The sequence below is a fragment of the Pyrus communis genome, chromosome 11 (genome assembly GCF_041283825.1).
Source record: "Pyrus communis isolate YQ-2024b chromosome 11, ASM4128382v1, whole genome shotgun sequence".
In the NCBI taxonomy this organism is placed as follows: domain Eukaryota; kingdom Viridiplantae; phylum Streptophyta; class Magnoliopsida; order Rosales; family Rosaceae; genus Pyrus; species Pyrus communis.
In genome coordinates, this window is record NC_142575.1 from 20,934,385 (window position 1) to 20,953,461 (window position 19,077).

Sequence of the window (19,077 nt, forward strand, 5' to 3'; positions counted from 1 at the left end):
TAATGTACTTATTTATTTCCACGAAGAGAAAGGAAGCATTTTTGCCCACCGTCGTAAGCTATGGTGTATACTCATCATATACTTAATCATTTGCTATGTGTCATTTCACTTAACCTTAGTTAATTTTGTTCAAAATTCAAATTGTAACATTTAATGTGAAAGTTAATTAGAGTTAGGTGAAAGGATATGTGGCAAATGGTTAGACGTATGGTGAACATTTACCATAGTTATGGTGTTGAGCAAAAATGATCCCAATTTAAAGAGACTCTTTCAAAAATAAGACTCTCTATGCACTTTTCGCCACCTTATATTTTTGGAATGATGTTTTATAATATTGACACGAAAAATATGCCAAAACATAAAGTGGCGAAGAATCTATGAAGAGTCATACTTTCGAGAGTCCCTTTAGCATTTATTTGCTATAAATTAATATGGAAACGTGGGATGTTATATATGTTGCTAGCCAAGTAGCTGGCGTTCATCTACTTGCGAGACAATTTGAAAACATCAGCGGATGTTTATGTAATTTTAAAAGTCACTATTTTGTAGCCGATATTCTTCTTTACTTATAGATGGAGGGTTTAAATTCGACTTTCAGTTTTAGAAAAGCTAATCCCCGCGTACGACGTCGCATTACTTGTGGAGCTGCGCCATCCTGTTTGTTCTCTCTCCCGTTCCTCTGTTTCTTTCTCGATCGGAGACTGACAAAACCTCTTCCCCTCCCTCTCCTTTTTGAAATCTCCAATTTTCCCGCCTTGTCTCCCCTCAGTCTCCGACTCTCACAGAGTCGTCGTCCTCCTCGGTTTACAAGTAGCAGGGCGATTAGGGTTAGGGTTAGGGTTTTCACCTGGGGGAGGCCTCAGGGCTCAGCGATCGTACTCGTCATCGAAAGGAAGAGTTGGTCAGGGCTTCTTTCAAATGTCAACCGTAGGATTTCCCCTCCGTTTTGTATTTCCAAATTACAGATTACTATTTCTTCTGTATTTTCATTTTTCTGAAATTTTTGTTCGTTCACAGACAGAAGCGCTCTACTCCAAACTCTACGATAAGTACTCGAAAATCAAGGTGTTCTTTGCTCTTTCCCATTTCTTTTATATTTTATTTGTGCATTAATTTTTGCTTAATCAGTTAATTGTGTGTTACTGGCGTTCTAGGATTCATACATCAGAGCTCACTTAGTGGGATACGGCTTTGTTGTTGTTATAGTTAATTGTATGTTAAATTTGTCGAGAAAAAATTGAAGGTTAGGGAAATAGAAAGTAATTGTCTTTTTGTATTTCTGAATTTTGGGTGTATTGTAAATGTATTCGTAAGGACCTACGTGCCGCCAATACTCTGAATTAGATATTTCTATATAATCTAAACCCGTTGTGTTGGCCGTTTTTCCTAATCGGCGGTGGTTGTTATGCCATGGCAGACAAAGAAATGGTCGGAGTTGGAAGATATTGGTAAAGATCAAGAAGGAAAGTTCAAGCATTATGTATCTGGTATTTATTTCTCCGTCAGGATTTGTTTGAATATTGTATTTGAGCTCATTTCTCGCATTTTTTTTTAGTAAAACATGATTTTTGTGGTAACTGTGACTGAGGCTCAGACTGGACTGCTTCTCTCTGACCCAACTTTGTTGTTTATTTTCTATTTTGCAGTTGCGGAGCAGTATATTCAACATTTGCGAAATGAAAATGAGAGGTTGTACTTGGAAGTTGGTGATCTGAGAAGTGAAGTTGCTTCTATTAGGCATGAAATTCTAAGTTCTGTCGGATCCATTGGAATTCCAATTAGTCAATTTTTACTACAACCTATGTAACGGGCTCTTGAAACATATATCAAATTGAATGCAGGTCCACCAAAGCTGAACAATGTACCGAGTACCAGAATCGTTTGTTGGAAGAGAACAGGAAAAGTAAGACAACACTGTTCTGTTTAGTTATGGTGCTTTTAACTACTATCTATGTGGAAGTATCTGGATCCTGAGTTTCTTTCTTTATTCTAAATGAGATTTGTAGGAATTTTCTATTCACGTACACTATGGATTGTGATCTCAGTGAATTCCATATTTATTTTCTGATAGGAACTAAAATGTCAATTAATTTATACGTCTTCGGGAATTTAATGACTGATTTTGCATATGTTGTTACTAAAAGTTATATATAAAGATTTTTGTTATTTTTATCATTAAGCATGTGGAAATATTGTTCTGAAATTCTTGTTGTGGTTGCAACTTACGAATTAGTTCAGGTACGCTGCCATCACCTGGATGGATTTAAAGATCTCCTGTGACATCGTGAGAGTTCACCTGTCCCTTTTTTAGTTTCATGGATTTTAAGTCAGTGCATGTTTCAATAGGAATGAATATAATCACGATGGTCTTTATAAATCCCATAAAAATGAAGAGGATGTTGGACATCAAATGTGGAAGAAAGACAAATCACCTAAAAGAGAAACAAAATGGAAAATCTTTTTCGCTTGTGTGTAGGAGATCTTAAATTTGGAAGACCTTGGTTAATATGATAATGTGGATTCTGTGAAACATTCAGATTGACTGAGGCAATTGTTTGAATATATGTATATATATTTTCCATTGTTCCATGTGGGATAAGTGTAACCTACACATTTTATTGTTCCTTGTCCTCTTTTAGGGTATTTTATGAACATGCAAACTAGTAGGGGACTGGTTTCTGTATATTTCTGACACACGTACAACACGTAAAAAACATCTCATTTTTATCTTCATTCCAAACCCCAACACCACCACCCCCCCCGGGTAACAATCTTAACTAGCATTATTAAAAGAAATTCCTATGGCCACCTGCAGTTCAAGTTTTAACTAGGAACTGTTCGTGCTAAAAGTATTCAAGTGCGATTAGCATGTGCTACCACTATGAACTTCTTTACTTTTCTCTGCTCAATCTGTGGTGGTAATCTAATACCTCTTTCTGTTTTTTGATGACTCAAATTTTTGACAGATGAAAAACTTTCTGAAGAAGTAGAGAGGCTCCGAAAGCTGCAGCAGGAGGGAAATTTTAGCAGATCGAAAGGTAGCAACACAGACAATGGACTGTGTACACCTGCTAGTGGTCAAGTATCAGGAGAAGCAGGAAATCTCTCAAAGAGAAGAAGGACAAGTAAGCGTAGAAAGAATTCCCAGTCTGAGGCAGAGGATTTAGTTATGCCTTCTAGTGTGGCTCTTGTAACTGTTCAAGAGGTATTTCTGATAATCCTATAAAAATATATTTGAGCAGAAACTTATTGGCTCCTCTTTCTTCTCTGACTAATGTAATCTTTCAGCCACAATGGTGTAGAACTATTGAAAGACCAGGTATGCATCTCCATCTCTGAAACTGAGGTTTCTGCTATAGTACTTGTTCACATGGTAATGGGTTATTTTATGTGTTGTATGTTGTTTCCAGGTTGTGCAAAACCAATTGGCCAAGTTAACTGCGTGTTTCAAGAGCTTGTTGAGTATATGGTGGATTTAAAGTTCTCGACTGTTGGTCAAGCTGAAGAAATATGCATCTCAGCTGTGCATCAATCAAGTGGTAATTCTTAGAATTCGAGCGGATTCTAACCTAATAACTTATGAACATCAATGTGTCACATTGTAGGTTTAATTTCTCAATTAAGTGGAAATTTTTGTCATTTGACACAATTACAGTTGAGTATCAGATGCAGGCTTGTAGATAAGGTCCATGTGTATGCTGCAAATTTTTGCATAGCCTCCTAAGCTTATATGAAATTATGCAAAATACATCGGAAAAAATTGAAACGTCAGACATTCAAGGCAAGCACTAAAATTGCAATCCATTTCTGACATGCTGAGCTAGCTAATACATTTGCCCAAATTACTGAATTGAACAACAGGTCAATGCTAGGCTGGAGTCGGACCTACACTATCAAAATTACAGCCCTGTGGTGTTTGCATCCCATTAATTTCGGTTTTGCAGGAGTTTGTTTAAATTTTGAATACTTCTGTTTACATTTCTGTTTGTGAGCTTGAAACTCTAGGGTTTGACAACTTAATCCACTGAATGTGGCCTTGGCTCTATATGTCAATACTCGGCTTGAGACATGATTACAAGGAAATTACTAATACTTATTCAATTGTTAGGACTTTCAGAACAGAATCCCATTTTTTGCTAATATCTGTATCAACTAATATGGATTTCATGCGTCTTATGAATTAGTAGGTGGTATCAAAATTTGATAATTATCTGTGGTTGTAACAGGTTACGCCTTCAATCTTACATGGATCAACAGAGCTGCTGGTAACGAAGTAGAACTTCTGTATCGCACCGCATCCTTGGGGACGCTTGAGAGGGAAGCACCAGAATGGATGAAGGATGACATAGTTTTAAGCACAAACATGTGCCCTATCTTCTTTGAAAGGTTATCTCGTGTTGTCAAGCTGCACTCCTAGTCCCCCCGCCCCTCATATTCATCTTTTTAAGGATCATTGTAGGTTATGTATACTGAAAATTCTCCCTCAGTTTTTTTTTTTTTTTTTTTTTTCCGAGTGAACTTTTGAAATTTAACTAAGTATCACACCAGATATTGATAACATGATCCTTTGCATTTGAATTGAAATTAAGAACATTTTATTTGAGAAAGGGTCAAATCGCATGAGCCAACACTAGCAGTGCTACCTCAGTAATGCTCTTGTCAAACCTGTTGAAGCCAAACTCCAAGTCGTCATGAGGCTCTTCCACGTACAGAGAAGTGCTGGCAATAGCACAGGTTCAAGACCCTCCGCAACTACAATCTTGATTAACCGTGCGGGCCTTCATTACACTACGATCTTGATATTCTGTTCCCTTCATACGAAGTTCATTCCCTGGTCTTGGCGTCATCAAAGCTCGAATTGAAGGAAGGATAGGTCCCTGCATTTCACTTTATCTCTGTAAGTAAGCTCCTTACCCATATATTTTCCCGGCCACTTGGTGTATTACGGCACCGGAGAGTTTGTCCACCTTATTCAGTGCAACAATGAGGTATTCCTCGTTTTCAAAAGATTATGGGACTCTATTGTTTGAGGTTATAAGCCATCCATAATGCCAACAACCAAAACTGCAACATCACATAAATCTGAACCTCGTGAGCTGATATTAGCGAATGGCTTTTATGCCCCGGGATGTCAATGACCAATAGACCTGGGACCTTCAGCTTTGCGTCAGCTTTCAATTCTTTACTTCTTTCGCAGATGTTCTCGGCAGGAATATCAAAATGCTGCCTCATGAAAATTGTGATAGACCATTTGTTGGCCTGGCTTATCATAGTTTTCATGAATGAGATTATTATCAAAAGAATAATAACTTTTATCGTAGCCATAAGTTGGCCAATCCTTAAGATTATTATTATGTAGTTGATAGCCATTAATTGGCCAACAATCATATTCCATGGGACTTGAGAACCCTCCAGCCTTGTACCAATAAGTTGGCAGCTCAAAGGTTGGCTCCATGTGATTTTCATCATAGCCGTAGCTTGGGCATTCTTCAACACCGTCATCCTCTTCATAATCTGGAATGTAGTGGTTGAAAGCATGTTGAGGAAAACCATGAACATAAAGATTGTTCATGATCTAACTCCACACAAGGATCCCACCGAGCGTGCCAATTTGTTTGCCCCCTAAATTTGCCATGGGCTTGGTGGTGGGCATGTTGAGAATTTACTCGAACAAGAGATTGGTGATTGTGAGCGTGCCACTACTAGTTTCTGCTAGTAGATGGGATTTGAATGATTGAGATTCCGTCTAAATTCGACTTCTAACCAAGAGATTGGGCCATTGAGTGAGAGTGGCTCAAATCAAGGTTCTTTTTTAGCCTTAATGATAAGGACTTTACTTATGTGGAGAAATATAACAATATGTAAATGGCAAGTTTGTTGGAAGTGTAGATGACAAAGGAAATTAAAAAAAGTAAGTGCGAGTGCACTGGAGACGTAAATATTGTATGTGAAATGAGTAAATACAATGGCAACAGAAATGTAAATGAGAATACAAGGAAATCAATACTAATCGGAAGAATAGTAGAGCTTTAAAAGAAAATACAAGGCCTTTGCAGAATTGAAGCATTAAAAAGGGTGCATAGCTTGAATTGAGTTGAATTGTTTGATTGATTAGTTGAGTCTCGAGTCCTTTGCCTCTGTTTCCTTTATATAGAGAACTGAGAGAGAGAGAGAGAGAGAGAGAGAGAGAGAGAGAGAGAGAGAGAGAGAGAGCTCCTTTGCTAAGGACATTGAATCTGTGCAAAGAAGATAGCCAACTCCCCTTGCAAGAATAGGAAAAGATGCCAACTTGCATATGAAATAATAATAAAAGAAGCAAGTTGATTTTCCACCACATGTGTATTAATCTCACTTGCAATGAATTAATATTTAAAAGAAGCAAGTTGGTTTTTCATCACATCTCTATCTCCTAAGTCTGCCAACATCCTTACTTACAATAAAGTTACTTCAAACCATGTGGAGAAACATTCCCACATGCAACTTTTAGTCTATTTGCACACTAATCCCTAATATGTCATATTTTGGCTTTAAATCCAAATAAGTAAAATTATGCATATTTTAGGTTCAAACAACTCCTTTTCCTGTTCCTTTTTGTGACGTTTGACCTCCTCCTTTTTCCTCTCGAGTTGCTCCTTCTAAGCCTCTCCTCCTCTTCTTTCCTCTGTCTCTCTTCTTGCTCCTTTTTCTTCCTCTCTTCCTCCTCCTTCCGCCGAGCAAGGGCCTCTTGCTCCTCTCTCACATACTTTGGCACTTTCTTCTTGTCCACGGCCGCTTTACCATCACCTACTGATGTTACTTTGTTCTCCTTCACCATCTCCTTCTTCTTTCTCTTCTTCTTTGCAGCAACAGACTGCATACTGAGATCATGAGGAACTTGTTTGTCACCTTCTTTTTCACCCGGACCGGCGATTAGGGCAACTGTATCAAGTTTTCAACTCATGGTAACTTGAGACTGAGCTAGGGTTGGCAATCGTTCGGTTCGGAGATAAAAATGTCATTTCATCTCCATAATCACGAAAATTAATCATATTCATAATTGCAAATTAACCATCAGAGATTATCCATAACCATACCATTGAATAGCAGATTTTTTTATAGTTTCATGGTTATATCCATCTTCGTCAATACAAAACAAGTATTTGTTCAACTGACACAAGATACTAATTCTGTCATTAAATATCCACATAAAAAACATAACAAGACTTTCCGGAAGTGTTCATGATAAGCCAAATATGATAGCAAAGTAAGGCAAATTTGTCCATGCAAAAGGGAGAGGGACGACAAAAGCCAAAAGCAAATACAACAACCACTACGGAAGAAAAACGAAACAAATTATCAAATAATTTCAATACTTATGAATATTATATTATATTATATATAGTATATATTATTCGGTGTGCATTCGGTGACAAATATAAATCGAGAACTCTATAACCATATCCAAAACCACAACTGAATAATATTTACAGTTTTTTCTCATATTCGGAAAATACCTGAATTTCAAGGCTCAAACAAAGTCATTCTCCACAGGGTTTGAATTTGTATTTAAAATCAACTCTTAATTAATTATTTAAAACAAAGTTTGGAAAATGTTGATTTTGGAAAATATTTCAAAATAATAAAAACGAATTTAATAAAAACAATTTAAAAGATTCGACAAATGGAAAATCTAATTAAGAGAAAACGGTTTTGAAAATCAATTTAAAAAGACACTAGGGTTCTTGCGGTCGCCATTAACAATTGTACGCAATTATACTATCATTCACTACCCACAAGAAAAGCCACAACATCAAGAGCAACTTCCATAGCACAACTACACCAATAACGCGATATCCCGGTAACCATATCTGAAGCCATAATTGAATAATATTTACAGTTTCTTCCCATATCCGAAAAAACTTAATCACTTGCTTAGGTGGCAAAAGTGGGATTTTATATGAAAAAAGGTTTGGATGTGTTATTAAAAATGAAATCATGTAGTTATAACTTGTAAGTTGTTTTGTCAAACTCCCGATGTAGGATTTCCAACAATATGAAAAACACGAACAATTTTGAACTCTGAGAGAAACACAAGAACACAATCCAATCCGATCCGATCCAATCCAATCCAATCCAATCCAATCCAAGTTAGAGAGGCTTGGTATCTATAATAATCACTCAACCCTCCCTAATCTAACACAACTTCGTCGCCATCGTCCCGATTATCAAGCCTTTGGAGCTTTGTACAACTTCTCCACCATCTTCCTATATTCTGCAATACACACACAGAGAGGAAGCATTACTCAGTCACACATTTCTCATAGTAACAATTCATTTTCCAAAAACTAGTAAAATAAATAATAAGTAAAAGCGAAGTCAATTCAAATGTGTCGTTACCTTCTTGGTTGCTCCACAATTGTGCTGCTTGGGCATTCAAAGGAGAGCTGATGTTTGGTTCTGCAATTCACATAAACAAAAATTGAAATTCGATACGCACTCCACATTCGTTTCAATTCAGCGTATATTCAATTCGATAAGTAAAAGGGTTAGAGAAAAGTGATTACCTCCAAGAAGACTTTGGATGGATAAGAGTACGGTTCTCACATCATAAGCAGATGACCATTTATCCTGCAATCAATTCATTGAGATACATTGGTCAAATGATATCGTGCTTGGTTTCTGAATGATATTATAACTGAGAAAGTGCGAGACTAGTACAAGTTTGGAGAAGTTACCTGTAGAATATCCAGGCAAATGTTGCCGACAAGATCGACATTGGGGTGAAAGAGGACAGTCTCAAACTTGACCTTTGGGGGTTTGAATGGATAGTCATTGGGAAAGGTGAGGGAGAGTCTGTATTCTGTGCCTTCAAACACTGTCTCTTTGCTTCCAATGATTGTCCCTTTCCAGCAGAAAATGTTGTCTTCCTCGGGGAATGCGGATATCCCAGAATCCCCACTCATCTACAATAATCTAATCCAATCCAATTCAATCAATCCAATCCAATGTTAATTAAACAAACATCAAGATTCTCAGAATTCAAACAGAAAATTAGGAGAAAAGATTGGGTCTTTGGTATCTTACCATTAAGGCCATCAACTCAGATTGCAGCCTGTTTAATTAAACAACAATAAAATGTTAGATTAAAAAAAACTTGAAACCTCCAATTATCAATACAAATTCAGTGAATCTAAATCCTAATCTCTTCCAATCATCAAAAGAAATAAAATAAATTTCATGAATCTCAGAGGAAATAAATCAAACACCTGATGTGCAAAAGAAAATCCCCAAAAATACAAAAAACAGTTTTCTTTGAATTAGAAGAATACAGAAAATCAAGAAAATAAATCCAAGCAAATACCAAAGAAATAAAATTTTTTCTTGACCGGTAGATTAGGATGAAGATGTACCTTTTGAGAACGGACTGAGAATCAAGGGTCTTGGTGCGAGGATGAGATTGCTTTGAGTTCGAGGGAGCAGTGGCTCCGGGCACTACTAGACTGTTATCTTGGTTCACAGCAGCCATAATCCTAATTCTTTTTCTCTTCCTTACCGAAAACAGAGATCAACGGATCCTCAAAACCCAACGCTTTTCTGAGAGAGAGAGAGGTTGATAGAGGGGGGGGGGGGGCTTTCCTTCCTTCCTTCCTTCCTTCCTTCCCTCTTCTGAATGACAAGTGAGAGTGAGAGAGAGAGAGAGAGAGAGAGAGAGAGAGAGAGAGAGAGAGAGAGAGAGAGAGTATGAGATGTGGAAGAAGATGGGGCTGCAGAGATTGGTTTAAAACGCTGTTGGGATGGGACTCGGACAGAGCGGTGTAAGGTATTCAAAAATTGTCGAACGTTGCATATGCCACTGGTGTCTTATTTAAATTTTTCTTCAACGGCTAGTTATTTGGTTTTCCTAAAATGGCCGAGTCACCTTTTTACTTTTTTTTTTTTGTTTTGTGAAATTGAGAATATGTACGTAATAAAATATAAATAAGTAATAAGACACAATATTTATGCAGATAATCAACCATCTTTTCTTCATTTAATTTAACAAACCCATCAAACCACTTTCTTTGACAATGTTGTATACACATCAATGTAAATGTTTAACATCTGTTGTTATTAATTAGGACTATAGTGTAGGATTAAAAACCTATATGAATTTGAAAGAAAATAAAATTAGGCGACTGAAGGCGGCAGCGCTGCAAGTGGTGATCAAGGTTGGGTAACTTGGAAGAGCATCTGCAATGCAAGCAATGTGATTACAATGGGCTCTCGATGGCGGATTGGGTGTGGCGAGACGGTTAACATTTGGGGAGACAGATGGCTGCGTTCCCTCTTCACGGATATACAAGTTATTGCATTCTCTCCCTCCCGCTGAGCTTTAGAAAACCTGATAGGCCAAATGTGTTTGGTTGGCTTCCCCTATTGGCCACCCGCCCTCTTCATCCAGTCTTCAATCGATGCTGGAGTGGTTCTCCAATTGGACCACTCAGCTAAACCCCTCTCAGTGTGTTTTGTTGCAGCTACTGCTAGAAAATTTGATTATGTTTTTCTCCCCTTCTTGCGGAGGCGACGGCTGCCCGTGCAGGTTTGCTCTTGGTGACACAAAGGGAATTTCAAAATATTATCCTTGAAAGCGACTCACTCCAGATTGTGACGGCTCTTTGGAATTCTTCTTATTATTTGCCTGATGTTGGACTTATTATTGAAGATTCTAGAGAGCTTTTGTCCTCAATCACTGGAGCTTTTCCTACACATGTCCTACCAATATCCCCAATATGGGTCCGCCCGGCGTAGTATACCAAACGTAGGGGTTTTGCAATTTTTATAACTTGGGCGCCAAGTATCAATTTTCCTATTCCTAGTTGGAAACAATTATAAAACTTCTATGAGAACTCAGATGGAAGTTATCCGAGAGAGTATCCCTGAACACACAGAGACCGTCTTAGCTCTCTTCATCCAATCGCCGCTTCCTGACATTTTTTCAAGCAGCATATCAAAGTTTATGGTCAAGAAGCAGAGCAGAAAATAGAGCCAACGTTAATTCGAGCAAATACTATGGCGATCAAGATTCTCAATCGTATAGAAGTAACCATAATCGAACAAATCACACATATAAAACCATGTCATGTGGTCATTATGATTAACAGGAATCTAAATCTCAAATACTACGTGAAATCAACAAATAACTGGCGTCTAAGCTTCTAAGGGTTTACATATATAAAGAAAAAGTAAATACAAGCTCGATTGGAGGCACAAAACTCCTATGGCTTCGATGATGTGAGCTGCCTCAAATTGTACTTTGCTAACTGCTTGTACTTGTCAACAACACCGATCATGCAAATAGTCTGTCAATCAAAACAGAAAGAGATTTTAAGCTATAAAGGAATCAACAGTTCAAACACAAGTATCTTTTTACGACAATTCTTCTTTTGAATGGTGGTGTGATGAAGGAGAATTTGGAGCATGAGGAAAGGAAACTTTCGTACCCTGCAAATTTCAACAACAATGGTCTTATCGGGATTGTTGAGGTCAACTTTGTGAGGTGCAGGCACAGATTTTGCCACTGCATTTATGATTTTCATCCTGTCTATACCGGTATTTGCACGGGCTTCATACAGGACCGCAAACTGAATGGAAGATTTAGTAAAATCAGAAACCATCTCGAGATATCTAATAGTTTGAAGTTTTGTTTATTCTCAACTCAAACAACTTGTAACCTCATAAATATAGGTTTATGTCAAAAATAAAGAAAAGCTCATCAGATTTATTTCCTGTTCATTAATAGAGATAGCTATTCCATCACAGAACGCCTTGTGTCTTATCGTGAACGATGGCAGTCAAAACAGAATTAAAAAAAAAATCAGTTTGTAATGATAAGAGAGATGTGGATTTCTTTTTGTTAATAAGAACAAAAGGCAGACGAGGATTAGTGACATATCTTACCTTCTGAGGATTCGGAGTTTCCACTGGAAAGTGCTGTTCAAGAAGTGGTTTGATTGCTCTTGAAATTTCCTCTTCTGAAGAATAGCATGCTACTTCAATGGGTAATACTCTTAAGATAAACCTATAATATGCAAGTAAAAACAGCCAGTTTGAGATCTCTCTTCCATACTCATTCTTTGTAAAAATAACCTAACAAGTAATATATGAACCTTGACATGTGTTTCTTTGTTGCAGCTGCAGATGTCATCATATGCTGCACAATTGCGCTAGGGCTAGGATCTCCCTCTCTTTTCCGCATTTGAACAAAGACGACACCGTTGCAACCCGATTCAAGGGTGAAAAAGCGTCTCTATAAATTAATCCAACATCAGCATGAGAAATCATTTCCTCAAAATTGATTGCAAAAGTTGAAAGGATTATAAAGCACACACACCATGATATCTGAAGAGATACGCTAAGAAAAATTAATGAAAACCCATCGACAACTAACTTAAAACAGGCTAGAAAAAGATTATTCTACATTCAAAACCACCGGGAAATGAAGGAAGAGATGGTCATGCTAACTAAAGATAATGAACAATTAAAATTCCGTATGCTAAAGTTACTACTAAAAAACATGAGGGACATGGGAAGAAAACTGGGATTGTAAGACAGGGTTGGGACCGAACATTACTCCTTAGACATTCAATTCAATTAATTAAGAACGTGTTTGTGCCCTTTAAAAGAACCAAACCTTAAGTGAGAAATTTCCAGTATCCATTCATAAACCTACGAAATGAAGGAGGAGATGGTCATACTAGTTAAAGCTAGTCAAAATTCAGTATGGTAATGCTAGTACTAAAAACAAAAATAGGCATCACTGGATGAAACTAAGGCAAGCACAAGAAGGTAAAAACACAATCTAAATTAGAAACCTAAACACGAAAATAGGGTAGTGCAAAACATACGACTTGCAGAAAACAAATAGATGCGTAAACAATTAAATAGCAAGGGCATTATATACAATATACTCATCTATTTTTAAACTATTAAAAAAATACGGAACATGCAAATGTAATGCAAACGAGATGACTACTAAACAAAATGATTCATAGCCATATCAACTGCAAGCTTATTTAATCTTAAGCCTGCATAAGAGGTGTGACGCAGAAAAATAAAAAACTCTGAAGAAGCAGAGCTTGCTAGCTAAATTTGTTATTCAGACAAAATGAGGTTCAGCATCCACAATTTCACATAATCTTCTCTTAGACAATGTACCCAAACAATCTTGATAAATAAAAGGGAAAGAATGTGACACACACAAGTGTGTACAATCAACTTATATATTATCATATCATAGAAGTTCACCTTGTTCTTATCTCCCAGTTCTTGAAGCTCAGCTTCAATTAGCTTATCGATGGACTTCTCTTCCACTTTGTATGGGATTGCAAATTTTGATGAATCTGTTCCTAGACATTGTTTCTTTGCTGGTGGCTCCTGAGCTTCATTTGCACAAGTTTCCCTACTTATATTATCCTCTTTCTCGTCTTCAGTGTTTTCCTCAGTTTTATTTTCGTCACACGCATCATCCTTCTTCTGGTGTTCTGATTTCTCACTTGTTGCATTATCATGACTGGCATCATCACTACGAGAATCACCTTTGCTCTCTTCACCCACTTCGCCCTCTTCTTCTGCTTCCTTGTCCTCTCCTTCTTGTTTCTTTTCATCGTCATCATCGTCATCACCCTCACCACTGGAAGAATCAGAATATGAGAACACTATTTTCTTATTTGAAGGTTTACAGGGTGCCTCAGAAAGCTTTAATCCCAAACCCTTTCCACTGACTAGCTCTTCATAAAACTGCAATACAAACCAAAACAACCTAAGACATCAGTTTCTCACCTAAAACAGCCAAGAGATAAATAAACAGTCCATAACATCATCTCATAAGTTTAAGAGCACTCAGCGTTTTGATTTTATGCGAAAGAAGAACAAAAAGCAGAAACTAAGATACACTCTCTCCATATGTTATGAGTTCTCTTAAAAGAAGATACATATACACACAAACCAAGACGTATGAAAATTGTAATCTTATTTATTTATCTGCACCAATACGTATGCAAAGAGTTTTCTATGGCCCTTCACTTTTAATTCTTCAAACTTGGTGGTGCACATTTAAAGATGAAAACAAAAATAATAGGGGGGAACCAATGGATTTTAAACGAAATCCTCTTGGCCTTGTCACTATCAGTTCCCCATATTCAGTTTGCACTCTTACTTCTCCCAAAGGGATAAACTGGGATAGTCCATGAGTGGATGTGGAGATACTACTCCAGGAACCACCGCAAATCTTGCGGCTATGTGGAAGAACGGTTCATTACATGGTATTAATATTATTATTCACCCTTTGGCAATCAAAATGAAACACAGATAATAATAGGCCTCTAAGAAGCAGTTTAAAAAGACGGTTACGCTGAAGTCAGGCCAATCTATGTACAATCACAATTAAGTAAGACGAGAAATCCAACCCGAAAGCAGAAAAGTAGCAACAAAAGAGAAACCCCACATAAATTAGTAGCAAAAAGAGCAGAAATTTGGGGAAAAAAACCTCACATAATAGCAAGCTGAGTATGAAATAGCTAGATAAAGTAAAAACCCAGATAGAAAATTGGGGAAAAAGATTATGGGATATGAAGAAAAGAGAAAAAGAGAGAGCTTACAGAGTCAATAACGTTAATGGCTTCCTGAGAGGCTTGGCGTTCCCTTCCGCCATCGCAAGTGATGAAGAATCCTTCCACTCCTGGGTGTAATGGGTACGCCCCTTTCTTCTTCACCGCTTTCTGAACATGGTTACAATTTAACAGCAATTAACTAAATTAACTTCTCACTTAACTAACAATTAGACTCTGTCTAATTACTCAGAGAGAGAGAGAGAGAGAGAGAGAGAGAGCTGACGTTGTGAGGGAGATAGCGCTGCTTCCCCTTCTTGGACTTGGTGGGTTTGTTGTCCGTCGCCATAGGTGAGTTTCAGTTGCAGTTTGAGAGAAGACGAAGGAAGAAGACGAGTACGCAACGCGCGGCGACAGCAGTTGCATTTAGGCGACTGTTCCACAACGCTGGGCCTTAAGATGCAATTAAGTTAATATATGCCTACAACTTTTTACAAAGCTAAATTACTTCCTAGTGAAAAAGGTAATATATATGATCAATTAAAAAGCAAATCTAGTAAACAATATATATGTTTTCTTTTTACTGTTGTTTTGGACTGTATTGCAACTCTTTGGTTTTCATATGCAGCATCAGTAGGTGCAACATCAGTGATGCAGCATCAGTAGGTGCAACATCACTGATGTAGCATCAGTAGGCTGAAACCATCAGTAGGTGCAACATCAGTATTAACTAGTAAGACAACTTACGGCAAGTAAGAAGGAACTAAAACGAAGAAATGAAAAGGCCATTGTAACCAGCATTTTTTTGTCTTTTATATTCATATGCTTGATTCTACAATATGAAGAAATGAAAAGGCCATTGCAATCAGTTTGCTGCAAGTTATTTTGCTAAATGTTTATTCTCTGTCTTTTACTTTATTGTTAGTATTTTCTTCTTGCTGATAATTTGAGCAATAAAAAACAAACATCTCAATAGTCTTCAAACAATATTAAACAATTACAACAATCATCTCAGTAAAATGTCATCAAACAATGAAAGACAATTACAACAACTACCATGTCAACCAATTTTCAAGCCCTCCTTCCTCTCCACTCATCATATATTTCTCTTGCAAGATCATCCCTCCATTGAGTCCATGTCTTGTTTGACTCAACGGTTTCAATGTAGGCTAATACTTCTAGTAAATCTTCCCCTATAGGCAATTCATCAAATGCAAGCCTTGCATTTTCCTTAGGATCAACCACCATATACATTCTGATAAAATTATGAAGTAAACTACATGCGGTGATTATTCGTCCCTGAATCTTGATTGGATAGTAGGAAGGACTTCGCAAGATAGCCCAACGTCTTTTGAGGAGGCCAAAACATCTCTCAATGACATTCCTAGCACGTGAGTGTTTCATATTAAAATATTCTTCATGATTCCTAGGTGCACGTGAATTGTCTTCCCACTCTTGCAAATGGTATCTAGTGCCTCTATACGGTGCCAGAAAACCCTCACCATTCGTATATCTGGAATCAACCAAATAGTATGTACCTATATTAGTTGATAATAAATTTTAGTTGTTGGCCAACAAAGGTAAGGAAGAATACTAGGTACTTGTCTATCTTACCGGTTGGGACCTTGAGGCCATTAGCTCTAGTAACAGCGTCACCAAGAACTCTCGAATCAGTAGCTGATCCCTCCTAACCGGATAACACATATATGAATTTGAGGTCATGTGTGCATACACCTAACACATTAGTTGCTATATCACCCTTCCTTGTTCTATATCTTGGTCTATCGACCTTAGGCACAGTGACCTTTATGTATGTTCCATCTAGCGCTCCTAAGCAACCCTAAACAAAAGAAAAACTTATATTAATTACCAACTAAAAATAATTTTGTTATTACTGATTTTATTATGATGCTTACCTTAAAGCATTTCCATCTCGATTCCGTGCAATCCTCTGGGATAGGGTTTGGTTTTGCAAACAACACGTCTTGCAAATTGAGCAACGCACACAATACTCTGCGGATATACCGACTAATAGTTTCACCAGACCTAATGAATCTAACTTGCATTGACCTGTTTTTATTGTGGTGGGCTAATATGTTAACAAAAGTTGCTACTTGCTTCTCTATTGTAACATGACCATCATCTACCAACCCACCATGAATTTGTAGTAAATCACATAAAACTGCAAATGCATTCCTATCCATTCGCAGCTCCCACAAACAGTTAGTATCACTCAATTGCGTGATACGATTTATTTCCTCTCTCCTAACATGAAGTCTAACAAATGTCCTTTGCTCTAAACTAGTTCTTTCCCGTTGTCTCCTTTGTTGTTGTCTATATCTCAACAATTGTGCATTCATAGTAAAGACTAGTGCCATTATAATCCAAACGTTCAAAAGAACAAAGAATTGAGTCTCATATTCATCCATACCTTTACATGCAAAAAAACAACACATGAATGAATGGAGCATCAACATAAGCAGGATTCAATTCCAAGCGTATGATTAAATGATAAAACAAAGTGGAGCTTCATATCCTAATTGCAATTCTTAAAGTGCAGCATCAACTTTGTCATGCACTGAAAATATGAGTGCAGCATCAGTAGGTGCATCATCACTGATGCAACATCAGTAGGTGCAGCATCAGTATTAGCTTGTAATGTAATTAATGAAGTTTCTAATTTGTGATTACCTAAAAATTAAGTTAATTAACATCTATAGTTTAATCACTGTCAGAACAAGCAAACAAATTAGAAGTCACAAAGATGCTTGGATTTCACATATGGATGGGGTTGCAAATTGTAAAATTTTGCTAAATTATCTTTGAGCAGTTTCTTTGCCATTCAAGATCGTGTTATGTTTGTGTTGGTCTCTCTAAAATTTCTTCATTAAACATGTTATAAAGAAAATGGATGAAGATGAAACAAAGTCTCGTCTTTCTTTGCATTCTGCAATTGTTCATGATAAATTAAGAATTGGATATATCTATGAAATTTCCAAGTTGGAGGTAACCTTGCCCTTTATTGCTAACAAATAGTACCTGCATTTTTACCCCTTTAATATGTTCATGCATTTATGATGCAGATCGGAGTTCCCTATGGTGGAAAGTTTTATGAATTTGTAAGAAATTATTTGTCTACAAATTCGAAAACTATTTATTCACTTAAGTCCCTAATCAGAATAACATAAACATTTACATTAATAAAGAACTTGGAAAATGGTATGAACCTCCAACTGTTTACATCTTCCCATCTTGTGATGGAGTTATGGCATGACTGCATTTATGTTTTAGGCAACTCCAACATTATCGTATAGGTTGCAATAATAGGCAACTCCGACCTTGTCGTAGAGGTTGCCCATGAGTCGCACATGTTATATTAAATGCAGTTAGAGCTCATAAACCTGCACCTCGGTGTTAGTGCTTCCGCCCGTGGCCAGGGCACAGTTCTTCACGTGATGTTCACCTCCCGCACCTTATGCTCACCTTGGATCCAAGGTAGGTGCACATTCCTGTCATACAGACCACAATAGGTGGTTCCGACTCGTAGGTGACCTGCGATTATTTGCACAGTCTTCACGTGATCGTAGCACTTGAGCATATTTATTTACACTCAGTCCTGTCGTACAAACCACTTTAGGTGGTTCCGGCTCGTGTGCAGGTATACTTATTGAGCTATTCGCACCACGTATGGGTTCTTCCACTAGATGATATCCATTTTTAGACCTACCACTTCACCTAACAGATGGGTTCCTCCACTAATAGTATAAAAAAAAATTTAAAATTACAAGTAAACTTATTATTTTGTATCTTCATCTCCCTCTTCGTGTTCTCTCTTTCTCATGACAAACCAAAAGCACAAACTTCCTAAAATTAGAGTCATTTCACTCCTCTTTGAAACAATTTTTAATTTTTCTGTTTCTGCAGTAAAGCAACCTCCCTTATCACAAAACCTCAAATAAATAAAACTAAAAATAAAAATAAAAATTAAAAATTAGTACAAAAACCCCAGCCATTTTTCTCTTCCACCCTTGCTCTCCTGTGTTTCTCTCTCCCCCCCCCCCCCCAAATGAAACTCTAGCTTTTTCCCCTTCCTAGAAATCAAAAACTTCTACGTAGATACTCAAAGTAATAGCAATAGCAATAGCAATAGCAAACACCAAACCAAGAGAGAAACAAAAAGTACTACAAAATACAAGGAAAGAGAGACCGAGAGGCTACACAATCACAATCAGATCGAACCTGGAACGAAGATGCAGAGTTGAAGTTCACGGATAAGAGGATGAGGAGGAAGGTTGCGAAGGGGAGATGCAGGGATGAAGAAGTTCACAGCGGCAGAGAAGAGAAGATGATAGTTAGGATTTGTTGTATGATTTAGATGGTGTAAATATTGAAATAGCTAAGGGGTATTTTTGTCTTAAAATTTTATGATTTTTGTGTTCCACGGGACGGAACGACCGATTCCAGGGGGGAGGTGGAACGAAAATTTAATCCATTTTCGTTCCGTGGGACAACG

The 19,077-nt window shown here is 37.4% G+C and overlaps 3 protein-coding genes and 1 pseudogene across 3 annotated transcripts; 1 reads left to right on the forward strand and 3 right to left on the reverse strand.

Moving 5' to 3' along the window:
* Positions 1–603: 603 nt before the first annotated feature.
* LOC148693072 (uncharacterized) lies at positions 604–4,615 on the forward strand. Its single transcript, XM_088678861.1, has 9 exons — positions 604–927; positions 1,018–1,065; positions 1,418–1,487; positions 1,647–1,737; positions 1,842–1,903; positions 2,967–3,205; positions 3,289–3,319; positions 3,411–3,539; positions 4,227–4,615. Exons 1-9 carry the CDS (start codon positions 919–921, stop codon positions 4,415–4,417), a joined length of 870 nt encoding a protein of 289 aa, XP_088534987.1. The 5' UTR covers positions 604–918; the 3' UTR covers positions 4,418–4,615.
* Positions 4,616–7,822: 3,207 nt separating this feature from the next.
* Positions 7,823–9,819, reverse strand: LOC148693073 (ubiquitin-conjugating enzyme E2 20-like). The gene is made up of 6 exons (XM_088680029.1): positions 9,390–9,819; positions 9,064–9,091; positions 8,715–8,942; positions 8,544–8,607; positions 8,377–8,436; positions 7,823–8,251 (listed from the first exon to the last, which is right to left on the reverse strand). Exons 1-6 carry the CDS (start codon positions 9,503–9,505, stop codon positions 8,205–8,207), a joined length of 543 nt encoding a protein of 180 aa, XP_088536155.1. The 5' UTR covers positions 9,506–9,819; the 3' UTR covers positions 7,823–8,204.
* Positions 9,820–11,029: 1,210 nt separating this feature from the next.
* On the reverse strand, positions 11,030–15,092 carry LOC137715157 (uncharacterized). Its single transcript, XM_068454393.2, has 7 exons — positions 14,851–15,092; positions 14,616–14,735; positions 13,264–13,755; positions 12,126–12,265; positions 11,917–12,037; positions 11,460–11,600; positions 11,030–11,318 (listed from the first exon to the last, which is right to left on the reverse strand). Exons 1-7 carry the CDS (start codon positions 14,911–14,913, stop codon positions 11,235–11,237), a joined length of 1,161 nt encoding a protein of 386 aa, XP_068310494.2. The 5' UTR covers positions 14,914–15,092; the 3' UTR covers positions 11,030–11,234.
* Positions 15,093–15,461: 369 nt separating this feature from the next.
* Positions 15,462–16,845, reverse strand: LOC148693074 (protein ANTAGONIST OF LIKE HETEROCHROMATIN PROTEIN 1-like; annotated as a pseudogene).
* Between the last annotated feature and the right edge of the window lie 2,232 nt (positions 16,846–19,077).